Genomic DNA, 21,351 nt, shown 5'->3' with positions numbered 1-21,351 from the left:
GGTTGGGCCATTCTAGCAGCTTTATTTTCTTTCTCTGAAACCAATTGAGAGTGTCCTTGGCTGTGTGTTGGGATCATTGTCTTGCTGAAATGTCCACCCTTGTTTCATCTTCAGCATCCTGGTAGATGGCAGCAGATTTTTATCAAGAATGTCTTGGTACATTTTTCCATTCATCCTTCCTTCAATCACATGAAGTATGCCAGTACCATATGCTGAAAAACAGCCCGACACTATGATGTTCCCACCTCCAAACTTCACTGTTGGTATGGTGTTTTTGGGGTGATGTGCAGTGCCATTTCTCCTCTAAACATGGTGTGCATTATGGCATCAAAAGAGTTCAATTTTGGTATCATCTTACCAGACTACATACTCCCAGTATTTCACAGGCTTGTCCAAATGTTGTGCAGCATAATTTAAATGAGCTTCAACATGCTTTTTCTTCAGCAATGGAGTCTTGCATGGTGAGCGTGCATACAGGCCATGGCGGTTGAGTGCCTTGCTTATTGTTTTCTTTGAAACAATTGTACCTACTAATTCCAGGTCTTTCTGAAGCTATCCACAAGTGATCCTTGGCTCATGGACAACTCTTCTGATAATTTTTTTCACTCCTTTGTCAGAAATCTTGCAAGGAGCACCTGGTAGTGGTCAGTTTATGGTGAAATTATATTCTTTCAATTTCCGGATTATGTCCCCCAACAATGTTCACTGGAACATTCAGAAGTTTAGAAATCCTTCTGTAACCAATGCCATCAGTATGTTTTGCAACAATAAGGTTGCAAAGGTCTTGAGAGAGCTCTTTGCTTTTACCCATTGTGACAAGGTCATTGGTATCATAGTGGAAGGCAGGTATATTTGCCCTAGATTCCTGACCTATGTCTTTTGAAACCTCAGGAAGGTGTTTGTGTTAGGAGTTTTTTGGGTTATTAGCTTCACAGTATGCTAATTAGGGTTTTCAGCTGTGTGGCTGTTTTTTAGTGCTGTGAGGCTGATGATTACAGGGAGACACTGCCTGGGCAGAGGACAGCCTTTCATGTCTCTGTGAGAGAATCAGGTTGATAAAAAGCAGGTAAACTAAACCTGGAAAAACCTTCTTATAGTTTGTTTATTAGTGAGCTAGGATCACTTCTGTATAGCTAGTGCCAGATGGCAAGGTGTTTATTTCTGTTTATTTTTGTTTGTATGACTGAACGCTAAGTACTATTGTTAGCTAATTCCTATTGATCTATGTTAAAAATAGTAAATAAAATAAGAAAAATATAAAAAAATTAAAAAATGCTTTAAACATAAAAACAAAAAAGCTTTTTAAAAAAAATATTTAAAAATAAATAAATTAATTAATTAATAAAAACAGTATGCGCCAGCAAGACAAGCAGGGAGGGGAAGAGGGTATTAGGATAGGTAAAAAGAGACTCCAATGTTTAAAACTCTTTTAAAAACAATGTTAGAGCAGGAGGTAAATTATATTCAATGTCCAGATGATTAGGAGGGATCCAGATATTTTAGCTACTGTCCCTGACCTACCCTACCTGTGGGTTACTCTGGGACTCTTGCAGCATGCGATCTTCTCCTCCTTTGCTGTCCAGAATACTCTGCGGGGATCCGACTGGAGCATACCACAGTGGCTGGTGATGATGTCACTTGCCGGCGGCTTGCTGCTCTCACAGTCCTGCTTGGAGTTGCACACTGCTCTGCTATGTCTTCCAACGTTTCACGTCCTTCAGGATGCTTTACGATATTAGCAATGTTGTGCAGTTTACATGCGGTAACTGACGAACGTCGAACGACGAAAGATATTAGCAGCAGCTACAGAGCGCTGCAGAGGAAAAAATCCACTCCATGAATGATGTAATGCGATATCATTCATCGTTCGTCGTTTGCCAAAATCTATCATGTACATGACAGATATCGTTCAGCACAGCCACCGGAATTTTCAAGGGATATCATCTCTTCAGAAATACATCTGCCAATGGATAGGCCCCTTAAGTCAATTTTATGACACACCTCTCAGATGTAGCAGTACACGCCCACTTTACAGCCGCGCTCATAGGTGTTGTTTTCACAATCTCATTGAAATGCTTTTTCAAAAGTAGGTAAGTATGCAATGGTTAGATTTATTAATAGTACAAAGTTTCCCTTGTCATTTCTTATTGCCGCATATCACAGCCCCGTTTATTACAGGTACCAGCTACTTTTGCCATTCCTCCGTAAATTCGTCTTTTAGGGGAATCCAATTAGCCGTGAGCCAATTCAATCAGCTGGGTTTACCGCACACATTAAAACCCAGAAGTGGACTTGTCCTTGCAGCTTCAGAAGCTGCAGGGAAAAGTCAGCGAGAAAAGGCACCCACTGTGGTTTAACGGAAAACCCATTGATTCTGCACTTTACGCGGTGTCACCCAGGGGTAGATGTAGTAAGCTCTAGAAAGTGATAAATTGGAAAGTGATAAACTACCAACCAGTTAGCTCCTAACTTTTTCAAACTCAGCCTGTAACATGACAGGAGCTGAGTGCCTGGTAGTTTATCACTTTCCAATTTATGATTTTCCCCCACTTGTCATTAAGGGAATCGGTATGACATGCCGCCGGACCTAAACCCGGTGGATGTAGTACCAACGCCGGAAGACAGAACAGTGAAGATCCCGACAGGGTGAGTATTTTAACTATTCCTAACCCTTTCCCCCCCTAACCCTAACCCTCCTTTAGGGGTGCCTAACCCTAACCTGCCCCCCTAGTGCCTATCCCTAACCTCCCCCCAGGGGTACCTAAACCTAACCCCCCCTTCCCGCACCCTAAACCTAACCCACCCGGGGGGATGCCTAACCCTAACCTCCCCCCCTAGTGCCTAACCCTAACTCCCCTTTTCCCTAGCCTAACCCTAACCTTCCCCGGGGGGGTGCCTAACCCTAAATCCCCCTGTGGGTCCCTAAACATAACCCCCCCATCCCCAGGCTAAGTGTTCTACTTACTTGTCACGAACGATTGGGATGGCGGGGTCGGTGTTCCAGCGTCGGGATTAACACATGTTAAATCCATTGCCGGGATTACGCTTTTGGGAAGCCAGCATTTCGACCGCCGGCTTTCTAACCGTATACCTTCATTAAGGGAGGAGGTAGGTGAATGTTACCAGGATTGGCGGCTGCTTCGTGTTTGGGACAATAACGAAGATCAGAGCTTCCATTTTATGGACGCATTATGGGGTATGTCGCTGGAGTGGTTTCGGAGTTAAGGTATGCTCTATCACTTATATTGGAGGCCATTCACTGACGGAGATTCTGGATTTAGCATTAAGGTGGTGCAAGTCCCGATTGCGCATCTGATGGTTGTGACAGCAGCAGCTCAAAGTAGGAGTCCCAGCTCTTCCGCATTCAGAAGCAAGGCTGTACATCAGAGAAATGGCTGATATTAGCATTAGCATAAAGTCACAGTAGCAGCTACAGCAAAAGACGCTAAAGCATCTTACTAGGAGTCAGCACCTGAATATCTCTGTGATCTGATCCTTAAATCCTTAACTATGCAGTAATTAACATCAGATTCATGCCATATGAGGGAGGGCGAGATATATAATTGTTTAGTATGTACTGTATGTAGCTTTCTGACAACCTTTTCATAAACAGCCATTTTCAAAAGAAAATGGAGTTGAACAAGGTGCTGCCTGTTTCACAGTATACTGTATAATGTAACTAATGTAGCCATTAACTCAGCTGTCCTACAGATAAACCTCTCAGCACCACATTCCACACCTTCAGTGCTACAGCGAGAGCACAAAAGACTTCCAAGATGAATGTCTGTCTCACTATATATGGAGAAATGACTTCTATTTATTTATAACAAAGTCACACACAATCTTTGAGGTCAGGTCCTTAAGTAGTTGCTACATTGTAGCACAATTCCCATTTCAGAAAGATAAGAGAAAACTTTAAATTTAAAGTTTTACAGACCATAGTCTATTTATAGGGATAAACTTCCTAAATACAGCAAAAAATAATGTTTAACCCGGAAATAGAAGTGCTCCCTATTTAAGAACCCCCCCAGCCAGTCATAGTGACACTCCAGTGACATGCCCGCATCGGGCTAGCCATCCCTATGTTCCTCCCAGGAATGCTCACTGAAATCCCCAGCTCTAAATTCGTTCTGCAGCTTAGAGTAATAACCATCGGGATGTATACGCAGATGCGTGCAGCATCGACACTAAATCATGTCCGAGGTGTGTATTGTTACAGAATGGAAGGCTTAGGTTTGATGTTCTAATTTAAACAGTACCAGGGCCCTGAGTACCACACTGTTTTTTGTTGGCTGAAACAATACTCCTGGTCAGTGGCGAATTTTACGTAGGGGCTCCCAGTAAAATCCACCACCTCCAGTGAGCCATTGGAAGTACTACCTGCCAATCACACACAGAACAGGCAGTCCCAATCAGAGGTGTTATCTCCCCCTGGATTTGCCAGTCTGGGCTGCGATTAGCAAAGATAGTGCTTCCAATAGGAAGCCACTTCTCTGTCTTACCATGAGCCCTACCCGGCTTCTAGGGGCTGCCGATGTAGTTCCTACAAGCCAGTGGTTGTGCACATGCACTGCCACCGGTCCCAATGGTGTTTGTGCACCTGCCAGATCCATTGCACAGGTGCCAGGACTGACACCTCAGGCTCTAAGTCCATAGTCGAACTGCAGCACAGGCAGCCCCCCTATGTGAAGAGGGTAGAAGACGCCTCTGCTCCTGATAATAGTTCACTAGGAGCGTGTCATCTTGCTAAAGGCACTTCATGACCAATATTCATGAGACATTAGTTCCATGAATTGGGGCTGCATTCTGCTGCACATTGCTTCAGCCCACAACATGTCTGTCTACTGACAGCAGGCGTTGCTCTGAAAAGAGCTACTAAAACGTTTTCCATGTATCTCAAATGGAAACATAACAAGCATTCAGTGCCTCTAAGGCTTTAGTGGTCTCTGGCCATAGACCAAATCAATTTATTAATGTAAAATAATGTATTACAATAGTTTTGAAAACATTGTATTTTTATGGCGATTCCAATACGAATACTCCCTAAACAAGAAATTTTGGAATCACATGAGTCTCCTCTTCCGAAACTTTGATAACATTTCCACTAGTACAAATTATGTTATCATTCAAAGTTAGGGAGATGGGGTTTGGGTATGGGATGACGGCACTCGGGATCCTGGCGGTCAGAATCCCGACGTCAGCATCCCGATAGGATTAGGATAATGAAATTTGTTGGTCAGTATCCTAACCCTTCCCCTCTCCCTACCCCTCCCTCCCTAGTGCCTAACCCTAATCTCCTCCTAGTGCCTAAGCCTAACCTCTCCCTCCCTGCACCCTACCCCTAACCCTCCACCCTTAGTGCATAACCCTAACTCTCCCCCTAGTGCCTAAACCCTAACCCTCGACCTAGCTTCAGTACTTACTGTCGGGATGCTGGTGGTCGGGATGCTGGCACCAGGATTCTGCAAGGTGTCGGGAATCCGGCACCGGCATTCTAAGTGCCGGCATCCCGAAAGTCTTGATTTTGATCGGATCCCCAGTGGGAGGGGGGAAATCAGAGCTGTTGTAATGCTAAGGTTGGTTTATTGTACATACAGTATCTGTACATTTGGACTGAGGCTTGTGCTTGTTGAGCTAATATTAGGTCTAGGCTTTGGACTCCGATATAAGGTAAGGATTGAAGTAACACTGAATTTTGGTCATGGGTTTATGTTGGCCAGAAGTGCTTGATACAGACATTCAGCCCAGACACAAAGCAGCAGGATTATTTTCCAAATTACTATGCACTTATCACAATTGCTAACTCTCCCCTACAAAAAATACTCAGTTCTATCCCCAGCAGGCAGCTGCAATAAATGCACTTCCTCTAATACATGAAGCAGTGGAGATAAGCATCACTGGGCCTTCCACCAGATTTTTAAATGGAGACACTCAGCCGGCTAATGGTATCGCAAATGATCTAATGCTGTGTTCTAGGACTCAGCTCCGATCGGTAATGCATACTTACTGAATTTTGATCTGTCCTCCCTGGGAGAAGCCAAGAGAGGAGCTGCAGTTAGGCAGTGATGGGGGGCGGGGCCAGACCACTTGCATCTTTAGGCCCCTCCCCCTAGTGACAGACCGTAGACTCCCGGTAAAATTATCCCCCTTCTGCACACTTCACTAGGAAGTGGGCGGGATGCTGGAGAAGTGCCTACTCTTCCGGGGGTGCGGGTGGCTACCTGAAAAATCCTGAGCTTCCCACAGATTCCGGGCAAGTAGGCAAGTACAGTATAACCTGACGCCTCCTGCTGCATTACCATATTAGTGCTATCACAGCTGCTACCATATTAGCAGCTGCGATAGCAACTCTGTCCTCAGGCCCAGAGTGCAATAAATCCAGGGAATCATCCTAGCATGAAACATAGTTCATTTACATGATTATTCTTCTTGCTGGCTGTGTAGACAGAAATGCCAACACCCTCTCAAAATACTTAGTATCTGATCCCATATTTGGAAGGCAGAGTTGCTCCTTCAAGCCCAGTGTTAAAAACAATTCCCATGACACTAAAAGCCAGTGGGCAGCATTCTTTGTCTTTGTGCCCTAAAATGACTGTATATGTTTTTGCCTTACAGCTAACTACACAATTGTGATTCTGATCATGGAGCGCACTATATAAGTAGAATCAAAATGAATAATACCCCTTCATGTTTTTAGTATTAAAGGGTTATTAATCTTCACATTACAAAGCAGATCTCACGTAGGTGATCCAAAAATAAAAAGATCTTCAGAGCATTTTCAGAGTCTACACATTTGAAAACTAAGGAAACTTAATAATAAGAAGTTAAAAAAAAAAGTCTTAAAGATATATTGTATTACTAAGCATGCCATGTGTGTTTATTTGTGCAGAGATGTCAACCAGGATTCTACTATTCGGTCTCTGGAGAATGTTTGCCGTGTGCATGCAATGGAAACGCACACACATGTCTGGATGGTTCTGGGTCCTGTATGGTAAGATCAGTTTTTATTTATTTCCATTTTACAGTTGTTTGTTACAATACTGTAAACATATGTGTTTATGAATAAGAAATATGAAAACCATATAAAATGCTGCATGTGTTTATTAGCATATGGTGACCAGACCTATCCTATTGAACACATCATACATGCAATCCTTCAGTATTCATCTTTCATGCATTTAATTGTACTATTTTAAAATTAGTTTTATCAATATATTTGTTACTATTTTGTTAGTACAGCAGAGATAATATACTTATTGGATAATATATATGTATTAGAGCACTGGTCCGACCTATGGATTTATACCATTTTGTTGCCCCATAGTCAGTCCTCCATAAAGGCTCTACTCACCGTCCTACATTCCTGTGTGACTGACATTGTTTTAAAGACATGGAGGACAGACACACTCTACTGGAGTATCATTCCTTTCTAGGTGATAAGGAATCATTTTACGAGCTTATTTTACATAAAAACATTACAGAGTCATTGGCTTCGATAGGAGCTTGTCCAGGAAGAGTGGTTGTTTATTGCTATAATTTTACTGCAGGCTTGGACACTGTGCATTAGAAGAATGCGATCAACAGGTGAGGAGAAGCATGAAGGCTGCAGGGGAGTCATTAGAAGATGGTGTTAGCAAATGGGGCCAATTTCAGAAAAGATAGGTAAATCAGGCCAGACAGCAGTCTCCATTGAGAGTTATTGAGGAATGTGGACTGTGGGTCTGATTCAGCAAGTGCACTGCTGAACGCAGAATTCCAATTATCAGGAATCTGCACGTGCGCAGGACCCATTCTGCAAGTGTGCAGAATCGGTCCTCAATGGAACGCAAGCCCTTGAATGCCTCTGCCTGATTGAGAGGCAGAGGCATTTAAGGGGCATTGCGGGGGCGGGGGTGGCCGGCGGCCCTGGAAACGGAGCGTGTCCACCCCGTTTTCCGGTAGTGGCCAACCCAGAGACTGCGTGGACTTACACAGTCTTCTGGGCTCACAAGCCGGCCAGTCTGAGTAAGCTGAAGCTTACTTAGCTGTCCGGCCCCCTGAGTGACAGTGATCCACATCCCAAAAGTAATATGTTTTACTGTATACCTAGGAGTATATTTATCAATGGTTTCAGTGGGGACCCATTACTATTATTAATGTTATAATTTATTTATATGGTGCCACAAGTGTTCCGCAGCGCCTTAAAAAGTACATAAACAAATTGTTGACAAGCAACTTACAGAACAATACAATACAGGACCAGGACATTGATAATATATATTGCTACATTAACAACCATAACACCCAGATAAGCAACAGAGCATAAGCAACCAAGTGTTAGGTGCCTTAGGGGTGAGTAAGAAGTAAATGAAACTAAAGTAGGGAGAAGCACAAGAGGGTAGAGGGCCCTGCTTGTAAGAGTTTACATTCTAAAAGGGAGGGGAAGACAAACAGCTTTGACACAGATGGGTAGATGGGGAGGAAGGAGCATGTAGCAGGGAGTTAGAATGATAGCTGGAAGGCTTTGATGAAGTAGTGGGTCTTGAGAGCCATTTTGAAGGATTGCAAAGAGGTGGAGAGTCTGATGGGGAGTGGGAGAGAGTTCCAGAGGTGGGGAGCAGTGCGGGCAAAATCTTGGAGGTGGGAGTGGGAGGAAGTAATCAGCTGGCATGAAAGGCGGCGTGCATTAGTTGAACGAAGAGAGCAGAGAGGAGAGTGAAGGGAGATGAGATCAGAGATGTATATGGGAGAAGATTGGGTGAGGGCTTTGTAAGCGAGCGTGAGAACCTTAAATTGGGTTCTAAAAGGGAAGGGGAGCCAGTGGAGGACTTGTAGGAGAGGGGAGGCAGATGTAGAGCATTTGGAGAGGAAGAAAAGACATGCAGCAACATTAAGCATAGACTGGAGAGGAGAGAGATGGGATTTGGGGAGGCCAGATAGGAGGAGGTTACAGTTGTCCAATCTGGAGATGACCAGTGAGTGTATGAGGGTTTAGTAGCATCCTGGGTGAGATAGGGTCTGATCTTGGAAATATTTTTGAGATGGAAACGACAGGACTGTGAAAGGTTTTGGATATGGCGTTTGAAGGAGAGGGATGAGTCCAGGATAACTCCAAGACATCGCACCTTGGGACTAGATGAGATAGTTATTCCATGAATTGATAAAGAAATAGTGGGAAGTGAGGTTAAGTGTGAGGGTGAGACGATGATCAGCTCTGTCTTTGACATATTAAGTTTAAGAAATTGCTGGGACATCCAGGAAGAGATAGCAGAGAGACAGTTGGAGATACGAGTCAGAAGAGATGGGGAGAGATCAGGGGAGTAAAGGTAGATTTGAGTATCATCAGCATAGAGATGATAATGGAGGTCAAAAGAGCTGATGAGTTCACCTAGAGAGGCAGTATAGAGAGAGAATAGGAGAGGTCCAAGAACAGAACCTTGTGGAACACCTACTGTAAGAGGCTGTGAGGGGGAAGAAGAGTCATGAGAGGAATCCGAAAAAGATCAGTTAGAGAGGTAGGACGACAGCCAGGAGAGGGCAGTGTCACGTAGACCAAGGGAGTGAAGAATATGTAGCAGGAGAGGGTGGTCCACAGTGTCAAAAGCAGCAGACAGATCAAGGAGAATGAGCAGAGAATAGTGGCCTTTAGATTTGACATCAAGGAGGTCGTTGCTGACTTTCATGAGGGCAGTTTCAGTGGAGTGGAAAGAATGGAAGCCGGACTGAAAAGGGTCAAGGAGGGATAAATAGGAAAGAAGAGTGGTAAGGCGGTTGTAGACAATCCGTTCAAGGAGTTTGGAGGCAAAAGAGAGGAGAGAAATGGGTCAGTAGTTAGAGTGAAGGTTAGGATCAAGGGTAGGTTTTTTAAGAATGGGGGAGACAAGGGCATGCTTGACTGCAGAAGGAACAGTGCCTGATGAGAGGGAGAGGTTAATAAGGTGGGCAAGATGGGAGCAAGCAGAAAGAGAGAGGTAATGGAGGAGGACGGAGGGGGGATCAAGGGGGGAGGTGGCAGGGGGAGAGGACCAGATGAGGGCCATGACTTCCTCTCCAGATACAGGGGAGAAGGATGTTAGAGTTGGTAAAGTTGATGAGGAAGGGGTGATCTTGGAAATAGGTGGAGAGCTGGGGGACTGGTTGGATATGATGTTATGATGTCCTGACATATGGAATCAATCTTAGAAGTAAAGTAGGTAGCAAAGTCAAAGGCATAGAGCAAGGAGGGGAGGGGAGGAGGGGTGGGTGAAGGAGGGATTTGAAAGCGGTTAAGAGATGCTGGGGATTAGAGGACTGAGAGGAGATGAGGATCTTGAAATATGACTGTTTAGAGAGGGAGAGAGCAGCACTATAGGATGAGAGAATAAATTTGAATTAGAGAAAATCTGCCTTAGAGCGTGATCCTCTCCACTGTCGCTCAGCGGTTCGTGAACACTTTTGCAGGTATCTGGTGCATTTGGAATGCCAGGGTTGAGGAGTAGATCTGCGAGTGTGAGTAGTTATCGCCGAAGCAACAGAGTCCAGAGCAGAAATAAGGGAGGCATTGTATAGGCAAGTGGCTTGTTCAGGGCAGGAGAGAGAGAGAGGATAGGGGAAAGAAGTGAGTCAAGCAGGGAAGAAAAGGAAACGGTGTCGATAGCGTCAATGTTACGCTTAGTGATGGTGGCTTTTGAAGGTAGAGGAGGGGAAGGAGAGAGGGACAGGTTAAAAGAGAGAAGGTGATGGTCAGACAGTGGGAATGGGGAATTGGAGTAATCAGAAATATCACTACGGTGAGTGAAGACCAGATCAAGCAAATGGCCACTCACATGGGAGGGAGAGGCGGTCCATAGGGAGAGACCAAGTGAAGATGTGAGGGTGAGGAGCTTGGAGGCAGAGGATTCTGTGGGGATATCAATTGGAATATTGAAGTCACCTAGGATAATGGAGGGAAGGTCTGAGGAGAGAAAGTGAGGGAGCCAGGAAGAAAAGTTGTCAAGGAACTTGGAGGGAGACCAGGGGGACGGTAAATGACAGCAACTCAGAGGTGTACTGGGTGGAAGAGGTGTAAAGCATGGACTTCAAATATAGAGAATGTAAGGGATGGTTCAGAGGATATGGGTTGGTATGAGTAACCAGGGGATAGAAGGACCCCAACACCACCACCATGGCGATCCCCAGGTCATGGGGTATAGGAAAAGCTGAGGCCCCCAGAGGAGAGAGCTGCAGGAGAAGTGGTGTCAGAGGGTAAAATCCAGGTTTCAGTAATAGCTAGGAGATTCAGGGAGTTGGAGATGAAAAGGTCATTGGTTGGGACCAGTTTATTACAGACTGACCTGGCATTGCAGAGGGCACAGGATAGATGGACAAAGTTTGTTGGAGAGATTTGAATGAGATTATCAGGGTTGCTGTAGCATGGAGGTGAGATTAATTTGAGGGACCGAGATGAATAGAGTGTAGCAATGGTGCGGTCTCCAGTGCTAGAAGGGGAGCCAGTAGTAGGTGGGCAGGAAGGGAGATTAATGATATGTGGATGGATGTGGGGTGAAGTGACATGGAAAGCGGGGTGGGAGGGGGATTAGCAGTGAGGTAGTAGGACCCCGGTGGAGTATAAGAAAATGAAAGTGGAGTAATGGGAGAAGATGGGAAGTTAGGTAAACAGAGAAGATAAGGGGAAGAGAAAGTGGAGGAGACAAGGGGGATAGGATAAAGGTGGTAGCAAGGGGCAGAACAAAATATTAGGTAGACACTGAGTGAAGGTGGGAGTTGAAGAAAACATGGTCATGGTAAGGATGAGGTAAATAGGGGAAGAAAAAGTTGAAAGTAGGAATGAAGAAAGAATGTAAGAGAGTGCAGATTTCCAGAAATGCAAGTAAGAGTACAGTGTGGGAAAAGTGTGTCTGTAAAACAAAAGTTTTATAATATATACTTATTAGAGCACCGGTCCGACCTATGGATTTACACCATTTCATTGCCCCATAGTCAGTCCTCCATAAAGGCTCTACTCACTGTCCTACATGTCTTTGTGACTGACATTGTTTTAAAGACATGGAGAACAGACACACTCTGCTGGAGTATCATTCCTTTTTAGGTGATAAGGAATCATTTTACAAGGTTATTTTACATAAAAACATTACAGAGTCATTGGCTTCGATAGGAGCTTGTCCAGGAAGAGTGGTTGTTTATCGCTATAATTTTACTGCAGGCTTGGACACTGTGCATTAGAAGAATGAGATCAACAGGTGAGGAGAAGCATGAAGGCTGCAGGGGAGTCATTAGAAGATGGTGTTAGCAAATGGGGCCAATTTCAGAAAAGATAGGTAAATCAGGCCAGACAGAGTCTCCATTGAGAGTTTATTGAGGAATGTGGACTGTGGGCAAGTGCACTGCTGAACGCAGAATCCCAATTATCAGGAATCTGCATGTGCACAGGACCCATTCTGCAAGTGTGCAGAATGGGTCCTCAATCAAACGCAAGCCCTTGAATGCCTCTGCCTGATTGACAGGCAGAGGCATTTAAGGAGCATTGCGGGGGCGGGGGTGGCCTCGTAAAAGGAGCGTGTCCGCCCCGTTTTTCGGGAGTGGCCAACCCAGAGACTGCGTGGACGTAAACAGTCTTCTGGGCTCACAAGCCGGCCAGCCTGAATAAGCTGAAGCTTACTCAGCTGTCCGGCCCCCCGGCACCGTCCACCATCGCGACCATCAACCACCGATGGTCGCAATGGTGATCCCAGCCTGCGACCTCCGTCACACTGCTGGGATAGCAAATGCAGCAGGGGGTGTCATACACCTTCTGCTGCATTTGCATTATTGCAAGGATTGCAATTGCAAAGCTGCCTGCGTGCATTATTGCAATTGTGATCCTTTCTGAATCAGGCTCTGTAGCATTAGTTAGCCTATTTCTTATAATTCCTGTGTTCAGCAATTGTTAAGTGGCAGGGATAATGAAAAAACAGATGTGCTCGGAGCCTCATGTTTTGGTTTTTGCAAAATCGCCTTCAAATGTTAAAGTTTTGGTTTTGTCAAAACCACCCTAATGTGTTTTGTTTCGGATTCAGTTTTGGATTTCTTTAAAATTGATTAAAAAAACCAGCTAAATCAGTATTTTGGACTTGTTTACACGCAAGCCAAAACCCGTGATTTGGTTTTTAAATCCGAGTTCCAAACTTACAGCAGACCCCATCTCGGACTCAGTTCTACTCAAAACCCCAAAAATTATCCAAAACGGGGCTTGAATCAACTCGGAACCCCAAAGTTTAGATGTGTTCAGTTTTCAGGAAAATCAAAATGCACACCTCTAACTTACACCATGCCGAGACAACCGTTTTACCCTTAATAAAGAGACACCTTGGGGCCTATTCATCATCACTTATTTTTCACAAAAACAAAAATAAGTAAAAAATAAGTGCCAGAGCTATTCATCAAGTTCTGAAAAGTTCCACAGCAGCCTGTGAAGATTTACAAGGCAGCCACAGCAGAGGGATTTATAAAGATCCCCCCAGCTGTATCTCTCTCCTTACCCCCGCAGCTCTGTCTGGCGGACCGTCCTCTTGTGCTGCTGCTTCTCCTGTAGGGGCGCCGGGGGATTGTGGCAGCCGGGAAGGGTGGGCAGCGGCAGTCAGTGGGACGGAGTGACCTCCGAGGGAGAAGGGGAGAGTGGAAGGTGGCAGTAACGTCCGACAGGGGAAGGGCGGCCGCGGGAGGGTCAGAAGTTTTCGGGGGTTTATCTCAAATATTAAGTATCCCCCATATGTATTAAGGAGGGACCGCAGCAGGTATCTCCGATTGGTTTCTATGGGGGTTGAGATGCTGCCACAATTATTGACCCTCAACTAATGCCATCTGAAGGTGGCATTAGCCGCTGTAGCCTATGAACTACACCATGCATGTAGTTCATAGGCCGTGTCTGCAATGAGAATAAGTTACAAAATGAAAAGAAAAAGAAGCTATGCTACATCTCTCGGCGTGGCTTTATCGCAATGGACATATCGCGCCGTATGGCGTTTTGAGGCAAAGTGTATGAGGACACATCTGTACAATGATAAGTTTTCTTGCCCTTTAGTAGACACAAATATTATACAACCTGTAAAACAATGAAGTAGAGTCATATGTAATTCAGCCTACCATTTGAGGGTATGCTAATCAATGTCACATCTATAATGGGTTCAGGGTGTGCAGTGTACACAGGCCCCTGGGTCCAGGGGGACCACACAGGACCTCTTGCACCCATATATAGTTATACTTACCTCTCTGCAGTCTCCAGAATGCCCAGCGCTGCAGAGCAGCAAAAATCACACAGAAAATGGTGGCGGACACTTCCCAGGGACATGCCCATGTGCAGTAGAGATGTTCCCACTAATAAGGTGCAGCCGCCATTTTCCCGGGGATCTGCACATGTGCTGTAGATTCTGGCATTAAGCCAGAATCCACTGCGCTGCCAGAGAGAAGGGGGCCCACATGGAGGATGCACATGGGCCCCCTCCTCTCTTAAATCGCCCCTGATGTTAATACAGTAACTGTTCAGACTGAGTCAAGGACCCTGATTTTCATTTCTGTACCTTATTAGCTTGTAGAAGTTCATCATACTACTGAGACTTGCTCTAGTAAACCCGTGTGCATAACAATCAGTCTCATGGTCCTATTAATCAAATGGAGAAAGGCCTATCTTTGTTTTCTTTGGAGATAGGGATCCTCCCTATGTAACAACTGGTCACCACCAGCTGTAGGTTCTGGACACCGTGTTGCCAAGGATCATGGCAATACAAGTACTGCTGTATTCTTTCTTCTGCCATCTCATCATGGCAAGAAAGAAAAAAAATCTTTATTATTTCATTTGTTGATCACATTATTTTTGAAAATATTCATAGATTATTTTGGAATATTTATTTTTTTAATTATTATTGAAAGAGAAAGTCCAAGTCAAACCTTTCAGTTCCATTGTGCACGCATTAACCAGCTAGCTGGTTTACACATGCACCTACCGGATTAGACAAAGCATAAAATAAGCCTTACCTATCTCAGTGTCAATGCAGATTTGTAAATGCATTCGTAAACTAAAACACATGTTTCCAGGGCTGCCATCAGGGGGGGACTGCCAGGACTGGAGTCCTGGGCCCGGACAGAGAGGGGGTCTGGAACAGAGAGGGGTGCCCACCTGCCGTTGCCGCCAGCATTACCACTGCCTGTCTGCCTCTGGCTCCTACTGCCAGCGCTGTGCTGCAAAGCCTGCAGCCCTGCAATAAAGTTGTTTTTTTTCTTTGGAGACCGGGGTGCCACTGATAGAGAGGAGCCGCAGCTTGTGAGGAGCAACAAGGCTGGGGCTGTGGCTGGCTGGCTGGCTGGGGCTGGCTGGCTGGCTGGGCCTGGGGCTGGCTGGCTTGCTGTGACTGGGGATGGCTTGCTAGGGTTGGACTGGAGACAAGAGTCGGACAGCAGGGCTGAGCTAGAGAGACCGAAGGGGGTTAGAGATGGCAAACATTTTATAAAAAAAATTTGTGTGGGGGACTGCCTATTTTGCTGCCTATACTGCCTACTTTGTCAGTCCTGAGCCCCACCATTTCTGATGGCAGCCCTGCATAATTCATAATTTCCTTACAAGTCTTTAAACAGGTCAGGTAACCTTGTCAACTTAAATATAGAATTTTCCCACGGAGATCTTACTACATTTCTGTATCTGTATGACATTAGGTATGTGTACTGTTATTTATTCCACTATTACTGTATTTTAAATTTTTTTAAGTCAGTATAGAAATCACCAAAATACAAATAAAACTTTTGAAGTGCACAATACAAATATGATTCTGTAAATGGAATTGCTGAAGCCATATTGCAGTAGACATGGAACCCATTTGTCACTATGCAGGACAGATATCGTTCATGTCTGGGATTTTCTCTCTGACTGACTATCACTATGTGAAATAGTTACCATGACTATACTTCCTCTCATATTTAAGTTACTATGAATTCCCTATTAAACCATTTTGAACAGGAAGTCGGAACAGAATATGAATCAACAAGTGAGTCATTGTTTGGTGCTGTTCCAGGGGAAGATGCTGCATTATTAAAGCTAGAAGGTCATGCCCATAAGAGATCTATTTAAACTCCTTGAAAAGCTCCCAGCAGCTTGAAAGTCTCATTTCATAAAGGGCCAGGAGCAAATAATGTTTTTGAAGGAAGATTCCAGTTAAATAATAAAAACAAATATTTAACAAATCCTCCCCAAATTATATAGTCAGAGCAGTTCCTCATCTTCCCTTGCACCTGTATACTAATGGGGGACATTTAGAGTTGGACAAATTTGCAAAATAGTAATTTAATTAAGTAGTATTTACATAATACAATATAAGTACTACTGTATATCTAATACAGTTACTACTGTATAATATGATACAAAAATGCACAAAACAGCCTCTCTGCAAATTTATATTTATGTTATAGGTTGGGACTTTCCTGTTTAATTGTCACTTTTTCCAGCAGTTGTTACAGTTGTTATGAAACATTTAGAAAAATAGTGATGAAGAGATAAAATGTAATACTTTCCAGTGGTGGTGATGGAAGTAATGTGAGTTATCCAACTACTCACAGTCACCATGATGCTGAACTGAAGCCAAAAACAATCTTACTATGGTTTGTAAATCACAGATGGCCATTGTTATCCTATATATATATGGTTTTGCTGCTGTGAACATCAACCTCCAATGTCGTTTTTTCTTGACCAAGGAAAATAATCCTCAACACAGTGGCCCGTGCAAGTCCGGTTGTGTTTATTTAGTGTGGTGATGTTCAAACAATGGTTCTGACCACATTAGTATGATCTTGTCAGTAGTGAGGAATTTCTGTAGGGGTTAAAGCACCATGAAGTCTGACACCCAGTATGTGGTAACAAATGGAATCATTTGAAGATTTCCTAAACAATATACTTAATTGAAGTAAATACGGCAATAGGTGTATTTTAATATTGCTAACTATAAATAACTAATAGTATAAACAAAATCCATTACTTGTGCAAAAACAAACGATTAGGTAATGTCCATCATTAAACATTTTTAAGGCTAAAATACATACATAGAATTTCATGTGGTACCACTATGGTGGAATCCTGGCTCATTAATTTACATTCCTAGCATGGTGAACAGATTACGGTTATAAAGACATAATTTGATAATTAAAAAAAAATTGGGGGGATATATTTAGAAAAAAATGTTTTACATAGTAAATAAAAACTAGAAAAAAAAATGTTATTGTATTAATATATTAATATAATGCTGTGGCTCTGCCTAGAAGAGGGGGAGAGCCTGGAGGGAGATATGGTTGCAGGGAGCTCAGAGCCTCAGGCTGTGGGAGACATTGTTAGGATCACCGATCACTGTCTGGGTGGAGAGCAGTGCAGGCAGCCAAGGCTGGCCTGTGCCGCATGAAGTCAGGCTGCAGGAAGACTGTCTTCCTGCAGCCATGGCTGGGTGATCCTGGGCCCTTTGCCCTGCCTGGGAAGGGAGGAGGGGAGTGTGAGGAATCTGAGGGAGCCGAGGGGCCGGCACTACTTTCTGAGCATTGCGACTGCATTTTGAAGATCACGTTCCAGCAGCTGTCGCTATACAGTGAAATAATTTTCCCATTATTTGACATTATTGTATGATGTTTTGCAATAGTTTACTAAATCGTAAATTTTGGATTGTATGTATATGTTCGAGTTGAAAAAATGTACGCATTGAGAGGCCTTATTTATTGAACCACCCTCGTATAATATACAAATTTGGATTTAAAAGTAGCTTCTCATAATGAAAACAAGTAGTAGGCTTATCTGATAACAGTCCTTAGCGATAATCTTGCAGGATAAGAAACAAGTATGTACGACACATACCCAGGATTCTCCTCTATTATTAGTTCATACTCTCCCCTTCACTCCATAGGCAGCTGACTGAGTAAGTAGCAAGTCTGGCTCTATTAAATAATATTTTTTTTATTTTCTAAAAGGTAATTTTTTTTTAACTAGTTCAACTCAGAGCCGGCCCTAGGCATAGGCATTCAAAGCAAATGCCTAGGGCACCTTGAATGCCTTATGGTGGGTACACACTACACGATATGCTCCCTGAGCGATATCGTGTAGTGTTGTCCCCGGCAGGCTGTGCTCAATGTCGTTCATGACATTGAGCACAGTCGCTGAACGATATCATTAACGATATCGTTCAGCGCCGGGCTCTCTCCCCCATTCCCTGACATGCAGCAACCTCGTCAGGTTGGCCTGCATGTCAGCCCGATGAACGATAATGATGAACGACCCACGGGAACGCGCGTCGTCGTTATCGCTCATCTTTTTGGGTTTAAAAATGGACGATAAAGTGTACGACTGAACGATAACGATATCGTTATCGTTCAGTCGTCCACTTTATCGACCAGTGTGTACGCACCATTAGAGGCATTCCATGGCTCTGCACTTCCCCCAGCATCTGCCACAATCGGAGCTCAGCGCGCTGTAGAGTGGCTGCTTTATTACACTGTTTCATTGGTGGTTTTTTTAGTGTGTGTTACGGTAACACTGTTACCTCCGTTATAGCAGCGCACACTGACAGCCCAGCCAGCACAGAGGGCTGTTTGTTTACATTTGGTGCCCCGCCCACACACCTGACACACTCCAGCCAATGAGCTTCTAGCAGGACTTTGGGATTTTGCAGCTGCTGCAGTATTAATGCATGACTGCAGAGCCGGATTGTCGCTCAGGCCAGCACAGCATGGGAGAGAGGAGGGGATGGAGGAGCTACTTTTACAGTGTGTAAAGTATACCTGTATCTTGTAAGGTGAGAGGGAAGGGACACTATACTGCCTGTCTATAGTGTGTCTGTAAGTGTGTGTATGTATGTAGTTGTGTCTGAAACTGTATTTACGGATAGAAGTGTGTGTGACTGTGTATATATTGTATGTGTCTGTTTGTATAAGTGTGTTTATGTATGTGTGTGCAGGGGCGTTTATATAATGGGTGCAGGGTGTGCGGGGCACACAGGGGGGTTTCCACACCACACACCCTGCACCCATATTTTTAATACTTACCACTTCTTTACGCTTAACTCCTCAAAAGGGATCCGCGGCCGCACATGTGAAGTATAACTCCCGGGTCATAAACCCAGAAGTCCTCACATCACAAAGGAGAACTTTTATTGGAGTAGCTGTCCTTTGCGTAAATAATCGAACCAAAGGCTTGCGCTCGAGAACACGATCCCCGTTTCCCAAATTATGCTCTTTAGGGCCCCACACTCTTAAGTGCCCTGGGCCCCCTAAAGCCTTAATCCAGCTCTGCGTGACTGAACACTGATGTCTTTGTACAGTAAATAAACACTTCATCATCTAAACGTGTGTGCTTTTTTGGCTTTTTCTTTGCTGAAGAAAGTGAGTGTGCATATATATATATATATATATATATATATATATATATATATATATGGAATGGGTATGTAATGCCGGCTGTCGGCATGTCTCCTGTCATCATACTGACAGCGGCACCCCAATGGTTGGTATCCTGACAGGGGTTGGGTAAGTATACTTACCCTCCCCCCTTCTCCCCCTAACCCTCCCTTCTTGTAGCCTAACCTGAACCCACCCAACCCCACACCCTAACCTTCCCCGTTAGTGCCTAAACCTAACCCTTCCCCTTAGTGCCTAAACCTAACCCTCCCCCCTTAGTGCCTAAACCTAACCCTCGCTCCTTAGTGCCTAACCCTAACCCCCCCAGTTGTGCACAACCTTAGCCTCTCCCCAAAAAAGCTAGTCCTAACCACGCTACAGTCTCTAAACCTAACCATCTCCCCCTGTGGCTAATGCTAAGGGCGTCCTGGCCTTACCTTATTCGCCTAGGCATCGGGATTAAGATAGGCGTCGGTATTTTGACACCTATCTTAAGTTCTTTGTCGGGATTTGGATGTCGGTATTGCAGCGGTCTCATAACTACATTCACACACACATATATATATATATATATATACATGCTAGGGGGCACCAGTTGACATCTTGCAAATTGGCTAGGGCCGGGACTGGTCCAACTAACTATTCATCCAAGCTCCGTAAATTTACTCTGACCAATTATATGATTTCATATATTTGTAGACGTGGAATAAAATACAGGAAAGCCAAATACCTCAGACAGACAACTTGTATGACTCTGCTGTAGATGACAGTATCTGCAAATAAATGTTACTCCAAATGTTGCAGGTTTATGTGCTATGTAATCGCAATCATTTCTAAAAACTACAAAATGATCATCATAGATTTTTCATTATATTTTTGTTAGTGATTGAAACACTTAATAATCTGTTACATATCATATTGACTTTTGTGTTTAATTCTTATTTTGCATAGGACTGTCAAAGAAATACGACAGGGAAGCATTGCGAACGATGTCCAACTGGTTACATGGCTGATGTGGCCCAAGGCGTTCTAAGATCCTGCCTACAATGTCCTTGTCCACTACTGTTTAGCTCTAACAAGTAGGTAACATTTGTATGAGTACATAATTAGTTTTATCAGATTAATTACTTATGGAAAGAATCAAAAACACAGCACTCAATACGTCTGGCAGAAGCAGGACTTTCAAATGGATGCTCAGTAGTTACAAATTACAATAAATAATTTGGGACACATGGAGAAGCTTTGGCAGAGAAATTGTAGGTTAGGGAACATTTTGTTGTACCTTTTGATGAATGTTTTGCAGGTTTACTTTGTGTTTTAGTATCCAGTTACTAAATTGGCAAAGGAGATGACCACTGTAACATAAGTACATGTGTGAAGTGTGTCCTGATTTATAAATGAATAGCACAAACCTATTAAGGTTTACTAAACATTAGACTTGGATTGCAGCACAGATTTTATATTTTCTTATTACTAGGTTAGTGTTGTGCACATTTTTATGGAGATAAATTGTACAGACACATGTAAATGTTAATGAGCCAGAATTTATATAAACAAAGATAAAATAATTTGTGGCACTAAACTAATATGCAATCAGTGCATTTATATTGCACGCATAAAAATATCAGTGGCGAGGGGAAATGAACTCCCATCTAGTTGTGCACTTACAATCATACATTTTATTATATCATATACAAATTTATGTTTATGTTAAGGGCCCCATTTAAGAATGAATCTAAACACCAGCGGCATATTTCGCCAGCGAGGTCCAGCGGTTTCCCCCTCATTGGCGGCATCCTCCGCTCATCTGCTGGCTTTTCTGTCATACGCATGCACGATGGCCAGTCTGTGCAGGTATGACTTTTTCCACCGGCGGGGAACCTGCACTGCCAGGAAGGCTGCGCTAAAGCTGGAATTGCAATTGCAGTGGATAGCCTGCAATTGAATTTCCCCCAATTTATTCCAAGTTATTATGAGACAGATGTTATCTACAGCATGACA

At 43.8% G+C, this 21,351-nt stretch overlaps 1 protein-coding gene across 1 annotated transcript in view; it reads left to right on the top strand.

Annotated features, from left to right (window-relative positions):
• Nucleotides 1–21,351, top strand: part of LAMA4 (laminin subunit alpha 4) — a 163,967-nt gene that overhangs the window by 7,905 nt on the left and 134,711 nt on the right. Inside the window, exons 2-3 of the mRNA XM_088460491.1 lie at nt 6,890–6,991; nt 20,302–20,429. Of these exons, the coding sequence (XP_088316617.1) occupies nt 6,890–6,991; nt 20,302–20,429 (230 nt within the window). The remainder of the gene's footprint in view (nt 1–6,889; nt 6,992–20,301; nt 20,430–21,351) is intronic.

Source organism: Taudactylus pleione, unplaced genomic scaffold (genome assembly GCF_031769625.1).
Source record: "Taudactylus pleione unplaced genomic scaffold, aTauple2 ptg000046l, whole genome shotgun sequence".
NCBI classification, from domain to species: Eukaryota; Metazoa; Chordata; class Amphibia; order Anura; family Myobatrachidae; genus Taudactylus; species Taudactylus pleione.
This window is presented reverse-complemented; position numbering and strand designations above follow the sequence as displayed.